The 13,597-nt window shown below is 39.5% G+C and overlaps 1 protein-coding gene across 11 annotated transcripts in view; it reads right to left on the reverse strand.

The window, feature by feature from the left end:
- The window catches only part of PALLD (palladin, cytoskeletal associated protein), a 150,189-nt gene that overhangs the window by 29,976 nt on the left and 106,616 nt on the right, over nt 1–13,597 (reverse strand). For all 11 annotated transcript variants that reach the window (XM_040557078.1, XM_040557077.1, XM_040557076.1 and 8 more), the window contains one exon: nt 7,352–8,047. In XM_040557078.1, the coding sequence (XP_040413012.1) occupies nt 7,352–8,047 (696 nt within the window). The remainder of the gene's footprint in view (nt 1–7,351; nt 8,048–13,597) is intronic.

Below are 13,597 nucleotides of genomic sequence, written 5' to 3' on the forward strand. Positions count from 1 at the left end.
TACCACCCAAGAACAAGTTATGAGACTACCAAAAAAAAAACCAACAAAATCATGCTTCAGCAGTGGATAGGATCAAGACTGACGTGAATAATATATAATCCTGAGCACGTCTGATCCCTCTTTAGGACTTGATTAGACAACACACAGAACAAATCACCTACAAAGTGCATGTCTACCACCCAAAACTTATTTTTCTAAGTCTTATCTTTAAAAATGCACTTTTGCTCATTCAAAGAATTACTGTTTTTTCATTCTCCTATTCAGTTCCTTCCCCACCTGAGAAAATTACTCTGCTTCATACTGCACTGATTACCACAGATACGTAAGTGCTGTTTGCTTTTCAAAAGATGTCCACATATTTTATATCAATTGAAAAAAATACTACCTATTTTGTGACTAGTAATCTCATCTGCCTTTTGGATTGCTAGCAGCATTATACTAGAACCGAGGGTCAAGAAGAAATCACAGAAGCACTGACTGCTCTTGAACGTAGAAAGGCTGGCACAGTTCTTATAGTCCTGAACTCTTGAGAAGAGATAGGTAACTGCCAGAAGAATGTGAAGTAAAACCTACACTGGTCTGAGAAAATGTAATATATCAAAAATATTAACTTTAATGGCACATGATGAAATGCTACTGGTTAAGGTCTCCACTAGTGTCAAGCACTGTACCTGGTTTTTAGATTCACAGACATTTCTGTAGCATCCAAATCTACATGAAATAAGAAAGTTATAAAATTAAATCCTCAGAAGGAAAAATCTGCAGACCAAAAAAAGCTATAAAGCAACAGTGCAATTTGCATTGAAATAAATGAATGGGTACAAATAGCCTCCATATCTTTTCAGCAGAAAGGTATATGTACTAGTTCTGTTAGTTAAGTTCACTTGTCATCTTGCCACATTCTTAAGCATCTATAACTATCATGTAGAAAAAGAACTAGATAAAAAACATCTAGAAAATTAAGTCTTCCAGATCTAATGATTGTCAGGAGGTCAGTTATTTTGGCTACTGTCTGTGTGTCTCCACATTAAACTCTTGATCTCTACTTTTAAGCAACTTGAATAGATTAGATCTGGGGCACAACCAGGCTTTCAAAGTTCAAATAGAACAAATACGCATTCATCATATTTCAAAAAAGCTGACACGGATATTCATTTTACAATAATCACTTGCATGTACATAATAAAAAGGTGTTACACTGCCAAAACAAACCCCCCAATATGAGTTGTTCCTTAGCACAATCAACAAGAAGTGATCTGGTACCACATATAAACCACACAGGTGCTGCTCTAATAGCCACAAGTAAGATCCAAGCCATGGGGAAAGGAGGTACAACGCAATAAATCATGAAGCTTTAAACAAAAATGTTCTAATGGACAGGAACAACAGCTTAAGAAAATTGGAGGTTGGGAATGAAAGTAAACCCCTAACATTTGCTGGAATTTTTCCAATGACAGAAACACTTGTTTTCAGATACAGTTTCCTGAGCCCCAGGGTCAACTCCAGGTATGAATGGATGAGCAACAGAGAGAAATGAGGTGAGCTTCCTCAGAAGCGGGAAGACACCCTGACTGTTCTCTGTCTTGTGGTGGAATTCTTAGTCAGGAATTAATTAATCCCTTCCTACATATCACAAATTTCTCATCAGCCATACTGTAGGTAACCTCAATTGTTTTACAGTTGTGAGAAACACAACTTACAGAAATGGGAAAAGTAAATGTCAGATCTACATAGGAGAGCAATACATTTTACTCTAAAATGAAAGCTGACATTTGTACCGACAGACTGTTGAAAGCTGTTAAGATATGAACATGGAGAAATATAGTTTTTCCTCACAGTGGTCACCATCACCGCTGATTCAAGGAACAAAAGGGTTACTAAAATATTTGTCTCTTGGTGCTATTTGAGACAGAATTCAATGCACAAGTCACTGTACACAGCTGCAAGAACACACCATCAGCTCTGATTCAAAGGGGAAAAAATGTGCAGATCTCTCTGATGTTGCTATTCTCATGATTCCCACAGAATCCCTATTAAGATTTTGAATCATAGAATCACAGAATATCCTGAATTGGAAGGGACCACAGGATCACTGAATCCAGCTCCTGGCTCCACACAGGACCACCCAAAAATCAGACCCCGTGTCTGACAGTGTTGTCCAAACGCTTCTTGAACCCTGTCAGGCTTGGGGCCCTGACCACATCTCTGGGGAGACTGTTCCAGTGCCTGACCAACTTCTGGGTGCAGAACCTTTTCCTCACACCCAGCCTGACCCTCCCCTGTCCCAGCTCCATGCCGTTCCCTCGGGTCCTGTCGCTGTCCCCAGAGAGCAGAGCTCAGCGCCTGCCCCTCCGCTCCCCTCCTGAGGGAGCTGCAGGCTGCCATGAGGCCTCCCCTCAGCCTGCTCTGCTCTGGGCCGAACAAACCACATGATTTAGATTTAAGATTCTGGAGATCACTGAAATGGCAATTGATTTAAAAATCATGCGCAGTGATAAAAGCAGCTTATTTAATTAAATTTTAAAAGAGGCTGTAGACGATCTTGTCTTCAAAGCAATGTTTTCTTTTCCATCTCTCCTCCAGAAGAGGAGTATTAAGGATCTCCTCCAGAGATGAGAATTAGAGTAATTCTTCTCCAGAAGAGAATCTAGAGTACTAGATTTACTTTCAACCATTCTTTATAGTCAGATTTTTTTTTCCTGTTTGTGCCTATGGTGATATCATTGAAGATATCTACTTGAAGAAAAAGCTTAAGAAAAAAAAATACAATTTTTGAAGTTATTTTCAAAAGGATGTATGTATAGCTGACAACACATGTTTTTAGAAACTGTAAAGGGACCCAGGTTGGATGACTCCACACCTTTCTGTATAGCAGGATTTATATTCTTTTTATTTCATTATGTTCATTATTTTATTTTATGCTCTTACCCAGAATTTGTCTTTTCTGATCATTAAAAAATGTATACCTATTTTGAGATAGATATGATTCATTTTTGCTATGAACGGTAAAGACCAGATTCTAGCTTTAAAAGATTTAGATGTGGACAAAACACTTCAATTCTAGGTTTCTGTCACACCAAGTCTGTTTCCTGCATGCTTTTTGTAACTGAAAGCTAACCTGAGTCCAATACATTTACCCGACCAAAGAGTTTTCTTTAGGTAAAGGAACAAAGAGCCAAGATTTTTACCAACAGTATCCAACAACATCACTGCAGCCAAGTTTTACCTCAGAAACAACTGATGAGTGTTCATAATTCCCGTAAGTATTTAATTAGCTATGGAGCTCCACCAGCACTTCTTGTCTTGCTTAATAACACAACGCTCTGGCAAGATAACGAGTTTATCAAATCGGCCCCACCACAAAAAAATGGTTGTTCCTAAAGCTTGTTCAGCTAACATCACTACAACACACCCTCGTTTTCAAGCTGTGGCTAACAACAAAGTGGCTAGAGCTTACTGGAAAGTTGAGATATATTTTATTCAACTGAAACATTTACCATAAAACTGTTGCAAATAAATGTTTAGACTATTTAAAGGTGAATTAGTAGGTACTAACTACACAAAGCTGCTGTCCATGTTTCAGATGTCCAAATGAAATATAGAAAATTCATAAGTAGCTGTTCCCATGATTCAGACAAGGCTATAAGACTACATGCTGGGAGGCAAAAAAAAACAAACAAGCGAAAAAACCAACCCAACAACATGCACAATGTCTATCTATCAACTGGGAAGAATATTCATTTTATCAAACTGGTTTAAGTAATGGTACATTATCTACAGAGTCCCAGGGTCCAAAACCAAGGAAAAATTCAACTCTTAGCTAAAATGTTAGCACTGCAATGGTTATTATTTACCTATATTCTGCTCCAACTACGAAAGCAATCAGAAGAAAATAAGAATGCTGCACACTTACTACTGATTTTTTTAAAAACATTTAGTCATGAAAAAACACTGAAATGTATGAAAAAATAAACAATTATTCAATAAATTCTACAGTATATCAAGACACATAAAAGTAGTCTACAGGATTTCTTATTCTGCCAAGTAATGTTTTTTTGGTAATTACAGGAGACTGACATGGCTAAATAATTATTGTTTTCTTTCAGACATTTGATTATCATTGTCAAGGTACTCATGCCTGAGTGAGAAAACAACAACAAACCAACCAAACAAAAATAAACGACAATGGTAAAAAGACCATATAATCAAAATACTAGGAGTGAATTACCAACCCTGAAATATACAGTCACACAGAAAAAATGACAAGAGAAAGGAGCTATGAAAATACTGAAGGCAGACAGGAAAACTGTGTTAAGCGCATTTTGTCTCTTAGAGGCACTTGGTACGAAATTGTAGAAGTATCTAAATGCAATGACAGATTCAAGTCTACTTCCATTGAAGTGAAAATATAATAATAAATAAAGTTATCTTCTAAAGAAGACATCCTACCACTTCAAACACTGTAATTGGAGTCTCTAGTCAAACATGCATCTCCTTTCCATGAAGGGCATTTCAAGCAGTAGCTAGTTCACTTTCAACAACGCAATCATATTCTCAATATCACCACTACATGACAGATTTGAAAGTAGAGATAAAGCTAAATGGCTTGACTAGCTTTTTAGATGCTGAGTTGAAGCAAAACTGAATACCTTAATTAATTCCGTGCACCTTGTCTGTTACAGCACACTGACAGGTAACAGTATTATCCTTTGCAAACAGTGGATCTCAGAGATGCATGGAGTACATGGTAAGAATATAGGTTTAGGATATGGAATACTGTGAGTGCTCAAAAACTAGAGCATCTCAGAAAGATACATATGTTCAAGGAAAGAGTATTTGTGAGGGTAGAGAAAAAGTCAAGGGGAAAGATGAAGCAAAAGCGAAGGTGTGAAAACAACAAATACAGAACTGAAGTTGAAGCACAAAGCAGAGGAGACCAAATGATATTTACCCAGCAAGTCTAAAGACACAGGCATTAGTAGCCTCTAGTAAATGTAAAATGAAAGGGGTGAAGCCAGAGAAAAACAGGCAAAGATATATAACAATATACTTTTTTCTGCATCAAGCAGTACATCCTTTACCATGTTTTAATGTTATAATTAAGATGACAAATGCTCATTGTAAATATATATACAGATGTATAAATCATACACACATACACTCAGCATGGTTAACATGATCCAGCTCCCATCTGGATTACATTTCCTGAGGGAATGGCAGGCCAAACAACCCCAACCACCTAATCGGGCCCAGCTCAGAACCTGAGGCTGCTGTCTTGTCCTGGGGGGAGAGAGACACCCTGTCACATGCACACCCAGGCTGGTGGCTGCTAGTTTTGGGGAAGCATCCTTGCAGAGTGCAGCCTGTGTCCAAAGATAAAAGGAAATGAGGAACACAGCTGAATGCCTCAAGTAAGAACATATGCCCGAACGTAGCACAATACGGAAAGAACTGTATAATCATTCAGGTTGTAAATGACCTCTAAGATCAGTTAGTCCAACCTTTAACCTAGTGCTAAAGTCCACCACTAAACTACGGTACTAAATTCTACATCTACACGTTTCTTGAAGACCTCCAGGGACGGTGACTCCACCACTTCCCTGGGCAGCCTGCTCCAATGTCGCACAACCCTTTCAGTGAAGAAATTTCTCCTAATATCCAACCAAAACCTTCCCTGGAGCAACTTGAGACCACTTCCCCTTGTCTTATCACTTGGTGCATGGGAGAAGAGCCCAATCCCCATCTTGTTATAGACTCCTTTAAGGTAATTGTACAGCACGACAAGGTCTCCCCTGAGCCTCCTTTTCTCTAGGCTAAACAACCCCAGTTCCCTCAGCCGCTCCACGTAAGACTTGTTCTCTAGTCCCTTCACCAGCCTCATTGCCCTTCTTTGGGCAAACTCCAGCACCTTGATGTCCTTCCTGTAGAGAAAGACGGAAGAGAAGCACAGAGAAGCTGCTCTCCACATTAATGGAACACAGTGGAGGCCTGAGCTGTTGCTGCCACCATCACAGCACACAGAAAGGAAATCAAAAAAGAACCCAGTCCCCATGGTTGCCTACAGTGGATTGCCCTAAGCAGAACAACAGCACGTGCCCACAGAGCTATGTAGCTATGTGTCAAATCATGGGCAATTTCAGGCTTTCTTGGGCTGTGCTTACCTGCCAAGCTGTCAGTAAATCAATCATGCAACTTTCAGCAGAGAAACTCAGCCAGTGCAAAGGACACAGAGTAAGACAAAATCATAACCATTACAAGTGCAAGAGCAAACTGTACTATTTATTCATTTTTCTCTCAATTCTGTTTTATGGCCAGATTCCATAATGAGCCATATGACAGAAATCAAGATAAAGAAATAGAAATGCTTATTAAAGCATATATGTGATTTATTACTCTGATATCTGTCCACCTTCCTCCTCCTCTTCCTTTGCATATCTTGGACTGAAATAACAGAAGTTCCCACCACAACGGTATGTAGCTGAGCAAGTCACCTAGATACTGTAGATATGTTTAGACAAACTTCTAGACAAAGTTATAAATAAGCCTTGGATGCAGCTATTCTCATTTTTGTTCTTCAGCATGTCTCTTTGTTCTCTAAGGATGGAATGAGAATCTAGTGCCAGTGGAAAGACAAACTGATCTATGACGGGAGCTGACATGCTCCAAAATACTATTTTGGCCTTTAGGGAAGACAAAAGGGGAAAACAAGTATGTGGAGTTGTTAGGAGGAGGGGTTCTGTTTGCTTTTATGCACTTCTTTTCAAAATCCCCTCCTAAACCCTTTTCCAAACTTCCTTAGGGGAAAGAAAGAAAGAAAAAAAAAAAAAAACCTAGGCAAGAGTCAATACATCATTATGACCACTTTGTTGTCAGATGTACACTTTAATACCTTATACTTCAAGTATCGCAAAGCTATAGGGACTTTTGAAAAATGCTCCCTTTACTTTCTCTATGCACAGATGCAATGGGAACATAGATCACGAATATCATTGAATATGTGACTTTAAGAGAGCTGGGTCATGGGAAGGGTTTTCTTGGATCTCCTTCCACTTTTCTGGGCATGCAGAACCTTTTACTGCTGCTTTCATAAATTCATCAACTCCAGTGTAAAACCTTAGATTCTCCTCTGTTACTCCTACTGTAATACTCTTTCAGAATCTCTTTTCTGTGATAGTTAGAAAACTGTATCTAATCTTTAGCACAGAGGCATTTGCAAACAATTAACATCTCTCTCTCAGCTGGCAGGTAACAGCAAGGGGCCCTAGAAAAGTATAAAATGAAGCAAGTGCAATAATCTTCAGTACAATCTTCAGTACAGTCAAACTCAAGGAGCTCATTAGCTAATACTTACGGAGGTGTCACTCCTTTCGGGAGGCCTAACGCGTTGACAGAAATGGGTGGTGGCTGGGATGGCAGCATGGAGCTGAGAAAAGCTGCTGGAGACTGGCCGGAATTAGGAAATCTGGGAGTTGGAGACAGGCTGTGGGAAGGTGAAGAAAGTGAAGGAAGAGGAGGAGGTGGAGGAGGTGGAAGTGGAAAGGAATCACACGCCGGATATGTCGCGGTTGGACTAAAGACAGGCGGAGGCGGGGGAGGAGGGGATGGAGAAGAAGGAGACCATCCGTACTCCCCTTCTGGAGCAAACTGCTGAGAGAAAGGCGGAACAGGCACTCTCCCAAACTGTTTTTGGGAAGCAGTTGGAGACATAGGAGAAGGCAGGCTGGATGTAGATGATCCTGAAGAAGGAGTCACATAACCTGAAGCAGGGCTGATGTTCTGAGCAGCAATAAACTGCTTAGGTCGAGCGTAGTTGAAGGAGCTGGAAGACTGCATGGTTGGGGAAGTATGAGAGTTGAGAATACTCATTGGCACAGGAGAGATAACAGACTGGCTGGACTCAAGCTCCTGGAAGGAGGGGGGAGGAGGAAAGGAAGGAGATGAGGGAGGGTGCTGATGGTGCTCAGGTTGCTGCTGGTGATGATACCACTGGCCACTTTCTTGTTCCAGACGAATTTGGTTCTGCAGCTGCTGTATTTTTATAGGATCCCTGTAGGAAGGAAAAATAGACAAAAAGATGATCAGACATGCAGTGCTGGCCGGGAGGAGGTAAAAATTCCACTCAGCTGTGGTCTAGGAGAGTCAGAAGCCAGGGAAAGTTCAAAGCATTTGCATATCTTGAATACCCCTATTTTTTCAGAGCTAAAACACTGTTACAGAAGTCCTTTTTTTCAGCTCAAAAAAGGGGGTGGGGGGAAGTGTATGCAAAACAGAAGTCAACAAAACTTTCACTGCTTAAAAATGGTACACTATAAGACAATTTGAAAACATTTAGCATATTTTAAAAGTGATCCAGTTAATGTAAGTAATGTTGATGATCTTAGAAGTTTCATTTCATTTCTTGCCTATTTCATTCTATGGCCAAGTTCCCATAATACGCCTCAGATATTTACTCAGTGACAGCTTCAGCTTTGATTTCTGCTGCAGCCTACTTGTGCAGATCAGACAAGCCTAATTACTGCCATCCTTTTAATGAGCTACTTGGAGAAAATGAACTAACTTCTTTGTTAGAACCATCCATGTACCTGTAGATGAGCAAAGAACACTTCCAGGAAAAATCTATAACCTAAGGAGATGGTAAACTGAGCTTCCATATGTATCTAGTCCCACTTTTTTTTTTTTCAGGTTTTGTTCTTAATTGTAGGTTCTGAGGTATATCTTAATAGGTACTGAATACAGCTCTAAGGAATTCCTAATTGCAATACTATCAGCTCAAATGGAAATGAGACTTTCCTTTAAAAATGCAGACATTCTCTAGCAGAACAATAAAGAATAAAAAAACAATACACAGAAGCACCCAAAACCGTTAATTAAGTCAAAAAATGCATTATGTTCAGCAAGGAAGCAAACCAGAGCATGCATTTATTTCTGTCCACAGAACATTAGTTTGAATGACATTGTGACCTTCCTATTCGTTGCTCCTTTATAACGTTCCTGTCTCTCCGTTTAGACGCTGCAGCAGTCTATTTTAACTGCTGTTCTGCTGAAAAAATAGGAGTGCAATGTAACTAAGGGCCCTATGAAAACGGAGATCAAGCTTAACCATCTGGTCTCTCAACTTAAAATTCATCAGACTGACTTGCTTAAAACTTGTCATGTTCCAGATGGAAAGCATAACTTTATCTCAATACTCCAGATGTCTACGAAGCTTCAGCATATGCACATATACCTTTTCTGTATATTTCATACATAAATACTTTATTATATACAAGTGTGTCATTGTTTATGTATAATTTAGGTCTTTTAAGCAGAAATTTTAGAAGCTGTCTGCTTAATGCATGGCATATGAATGTATGATTCTAGCACAACAGTATACTGTTGTTGGTAGCAACAAAATTGGAAATGCTACTATCATATTTTCCATTCTAAGATTAATTTTGATATTCCAACCATCCACATTTCCCAGAAAATGTTTTCTGACAATAATTCTGCTTATGATCTCAGGCCAAAGGAGATATTTTAGATAAAACAGGGGAGTAAGATTGTTTAGGACAGAAAACTGAAAAATCAGTCCTTTACTTTTAACAGTTGCTTTTTACCTTTTTTTTTTTTGGAATAAAGATAAATCATTCTAACTACATAAGTTATCTCACCAACAATACATATTTCAGTACTTAAAAGGAGATGAAAGTTTTCTGATTCTTTTGAGTCAACAATATCAGTACAAATGCAGTTCAATTGCAGATTTTTATACTTCATTTTTTGATGTTGACAATAGCAACTCTAAATCCATCATTCCATGGGGCATGGGTTGAACCTTAGTCTTCAGTTTTTACAGAACTACGTAAGAACCTCCTTTCCCTACGCGGGCTAAAGCAATTGTGCTTTTTCTTTCAGTTCCCATCATCATTTGATTCTCTTGGCTGATGACAGAAATACTTGATGTCACCTCCGACTGAGGAAAGTCCTGTAACACTGCTACTTTCAGCTCGTTCTGTTTCTTTAGTCTGACTATTTGCAGACCTATTGTCCAATGCCTCTAAAATTATTTTAAAATACTTTCTCTTCCATCATAACATTCCCACCCCTCCTAATTTTTTTATTCATTACAGAGAGGTTAAGGTTTAAAAAAAAAAGAGGAAAATTTAGTATTGTAAATGGTGTGTTGAATATAGAAAAAAAATAGCTGTCTCCAACGCTCCTGTTTACCCAACATATGCTAAAAGCAAGTCAGAGTGTCTTGTCTTGGGACTTTTTTTATTTTCATTGCCAAGTCACATGGCTGCGTGCCCAGCCAACAGCACAACACAAATGACCATCTATGGCCTTGTCAATGGTAAGTAAGCACACTACTACAGTGCCTGCCACCGAAGCGCTGCTGTACCAATCTGGGCAGCAGCAAAGACCAGATTCAGAGTATGACTACAAAAGGTCGGCAGGCAAACATGAGGTTCCTCTGCTCTCACACTAAGCTTGACTCGAGGCCACAAGAATATGCATGCCTGTAAGTCAGGGTTTATTAGCTCGGGACAACACTAATTCCATTTGCAAAGCCTTCTATCGGCTTAGGGTCCAGACAAAGTGCACGTCTGCTTAAAAATTAACATGCAGACATAAGCGTTATCACATCACTCCATGTAGCAAAAAAAATAAAAGATCTTAAAGCAAATTTTCATGTAGAAACACACGATCCTTGTTTGTAAAGGGATGTTCTCCACCTCAAAAACTACCCTTTTAACAGCAGATGCTGCCCTACGCTTATTAATTTCTTGAGCAGATGTACCCTAGGGATGTGTCATTATGAAGAAAGAAAAAGAAAAAAAAAAATCAATTAATCAATTCACAAGTGTTACTTTGCATTGACACTAACAGCAGGGGAAACTCTGCACAGGTCGGTCACTGAAACTCTGCTGTGCCATGGATATAAAGGGTCCCAGCAGTCAACACTGTGCAATGGAATCCGTCTGTTATGTTGTCCTCATCAGTAGTGAAGCAAAGATAATTAAAAAAAAAAACCTCAGTTTTGGATGAAATTACAGGAAGAATTAGTTTAATTGTAATTACATCCTCTCTCCAATTAGCTGTAATATGTTTTGTAATCCAAGTGTTTTAAAGGGCACACATGCTTTAAGGGAACACATCAAGCTTGTTTAAACAACACTGAATAAAACTCATTTTCTCATGTGGATCTTTCAATTTTACCAAGTAATTATAACAACATAAGAATGAAGGTTTTTTTTTTTTTTTTGTAAAATTTGATCAGTTAATGGCAGAAGAAAATAATAAAAAATTCTAACTAGGATAAAGCATATATCAAGAATTTTCAGGAAGTCACTGCAAAGTGGACCAAGTAGTACATAAATATTCTTAAAAGGCCTGCTTCCATATCTGTGAATACTTTATTCAGTACCAAGTATTCTTACCCAAGATTTTTATACAACATTTCAGATGTTCTAATAGATATGTTAAAACAGTTAAAGAAATGCAAAAAGTAGAGTAGTAATATTTTAGCTGAAGCAGACACTAGCTGCAACAGAAGGAAAAATAGCATTTATGCAGTTATGATTCATGGTCCGAACACATATAGATGTACTGTTCACAACATTTAATCTTTTCTTATCAGCTACTAGAATGGGAAGGCACAGCCTTTTCACCTTCAGTTATACGCTTGTATCACTTTGTTTTCGACTTATTATAGATTTCTAACTGCGAAAAGAAGTTGGTGACTGAGGAGGAGGAGGAGAAAAATCCAATTTGTTCAGCAGTTAAGAATGAGGATTTATGTGTGCATCACTAGCAACATCCAGTGCAAGAAGACGTGACAGTAAATGAAGTTACTCCTGGAGCAGTGCTTGTCTACACAATGTCAGTCTTCCTTTTCTTTACAATATTAAATATTGAATAGCTAGAATTAATTTGGGGTGTTTTTCCATACTGCCTCTTCAGGAATTCTTTTACTTACTGTGCAGGTGACTCGCAAGATGCAACATTACACTTTCCCAAGTATTTCTGTAACCCCGCTTTCCTCTCTGGCCTCCCTTAGAAACTAACAACTGAACGAAGACACAGCAACTAGTAATTTTTTAATTAATCTATTGGCTAACCTCATGGAAATTCATGCTTAATAAATTTTAGGGAATTGAAAACTAGAATATAAAATCCATCAGGAAAGTCAGAGTTTCCCTTGCCATTAGAGAAGACAGTGAGTCTCCTCTTACTGTGTCAACAATATTCACAGCAACCTCCAAGCACGGCAGGAGGCTCGCTACTGCTGTCAGGGATTTATGCATTTCCTCAAAGGCAACACAACTACATGAGAACAACAGCAGAGACGAAAAAGCAAGGAGCATCAGGTATCATAGAAAATAAGATTTATTTTTTTAAATTCTAGGAAGCTAGACTCCAGTGTAAAATCTGCAGTACACCACAAATTAGCACTAGAAAGGAGATATTTCAGACCAAATGAGAGAGAGTAAAATCAGGAGACCTGAACTGATTCGATCCTGCAAGTCACTTTTCCATCTGGACCTTGGTTTCCACAGTTTTCACATGAGTTATATGAACTTTATGATACTGTTATTAGACGCCTGGATATCTACTGCTAGCAGCTCACTACTAACATTGTTATTAGTGACCCACGGGTGCAATGTGGCAAAGTGCTCTACCTGCTAATGCAAATAGAAATTCTGGCTGGCTGGACTTTAAGCTCACCACAGGAAAAAATGTTGTATTAAAAATTCATTTAAACTATTGCTCACAGCGGTGCAGATATATGTAAGAATGTTTTTGAACAGTACTGTCTGTAAAGGCCGTGTTTCCTAGAGATTTGGCACTGTAGGGTCACAATCCATGGTGACAACAGTATCCTGAAGAAACAGTCCTTCAGCACTGCTCTCTCCAATGTGCCATTCTCCCCTGCTGCCAGATCACGTATATAATGTTCACTGGCAGCATTAACCTTATGCAAAGATCATAGAATCATAGAATATCCCGAGTTGGAAGGGGACCCATAAGGATCATCAAGTCCAACTCCTGGCACCGCACAGGTCTGCCCAAAAGTTTAGACCACGTGACTAAGTGCACAGTCCAATCTCTTCTTAAATTCAGACAGGCTTGGTGCAGTGACTACTTCACTGGGGAGCCTGTTCCAGTGTGCGACCACCCTCTCGGTGAAGAACCTCTTCCTGATGTCCAGCCTAAACTTCCCCTGCCTCAGCTTCACACCGTTCCCACGGGTCCTGTCACTGGTGATAACAGAGAATAGGTCACCTGCCTCTCCACTCCCTCTCGCGAGGAAGTTCTATACTGCGATGAGGTCCCCCCTCAGCCTCCTCTTCTCCAGGCTGAACAGGCCCAGGCTGAACAGGCCTCAAGGCTAGCTTTAACAGACTGCCAGAAGCAGAAACTGGCCATGGTCTCATTTGGGTCAAAGCACTGGCAAATCATGCACACTCTTGGTGCCAGTGAAAGGTTTGCCATGTGCTGGGAGGTGATGACTGCTGAGGGGACCACTCACTGACAGAAGTGGAAGGGGCAAGCTTCACTTGTCAGTGCCTGCCCACTGCACCTTGCCTCATTTCCAGCCTGGTTTCCATTCCTC

This window comes from Cygnus olor, chromosome 4, assembly GCF_009769625.2.
Source record: "Cygnus olor isolate bCygOlo1 chromosome 4, bCygOlo1.pri.v2, whole genome shotgun sequence".
Classification (NCBI taxonomy): domain Eukaryota; kingdom Metazoa; phylum Chordata; class Aves; order Anseriformes; family Anatidae; genus Cygnus; species Cygnus olor.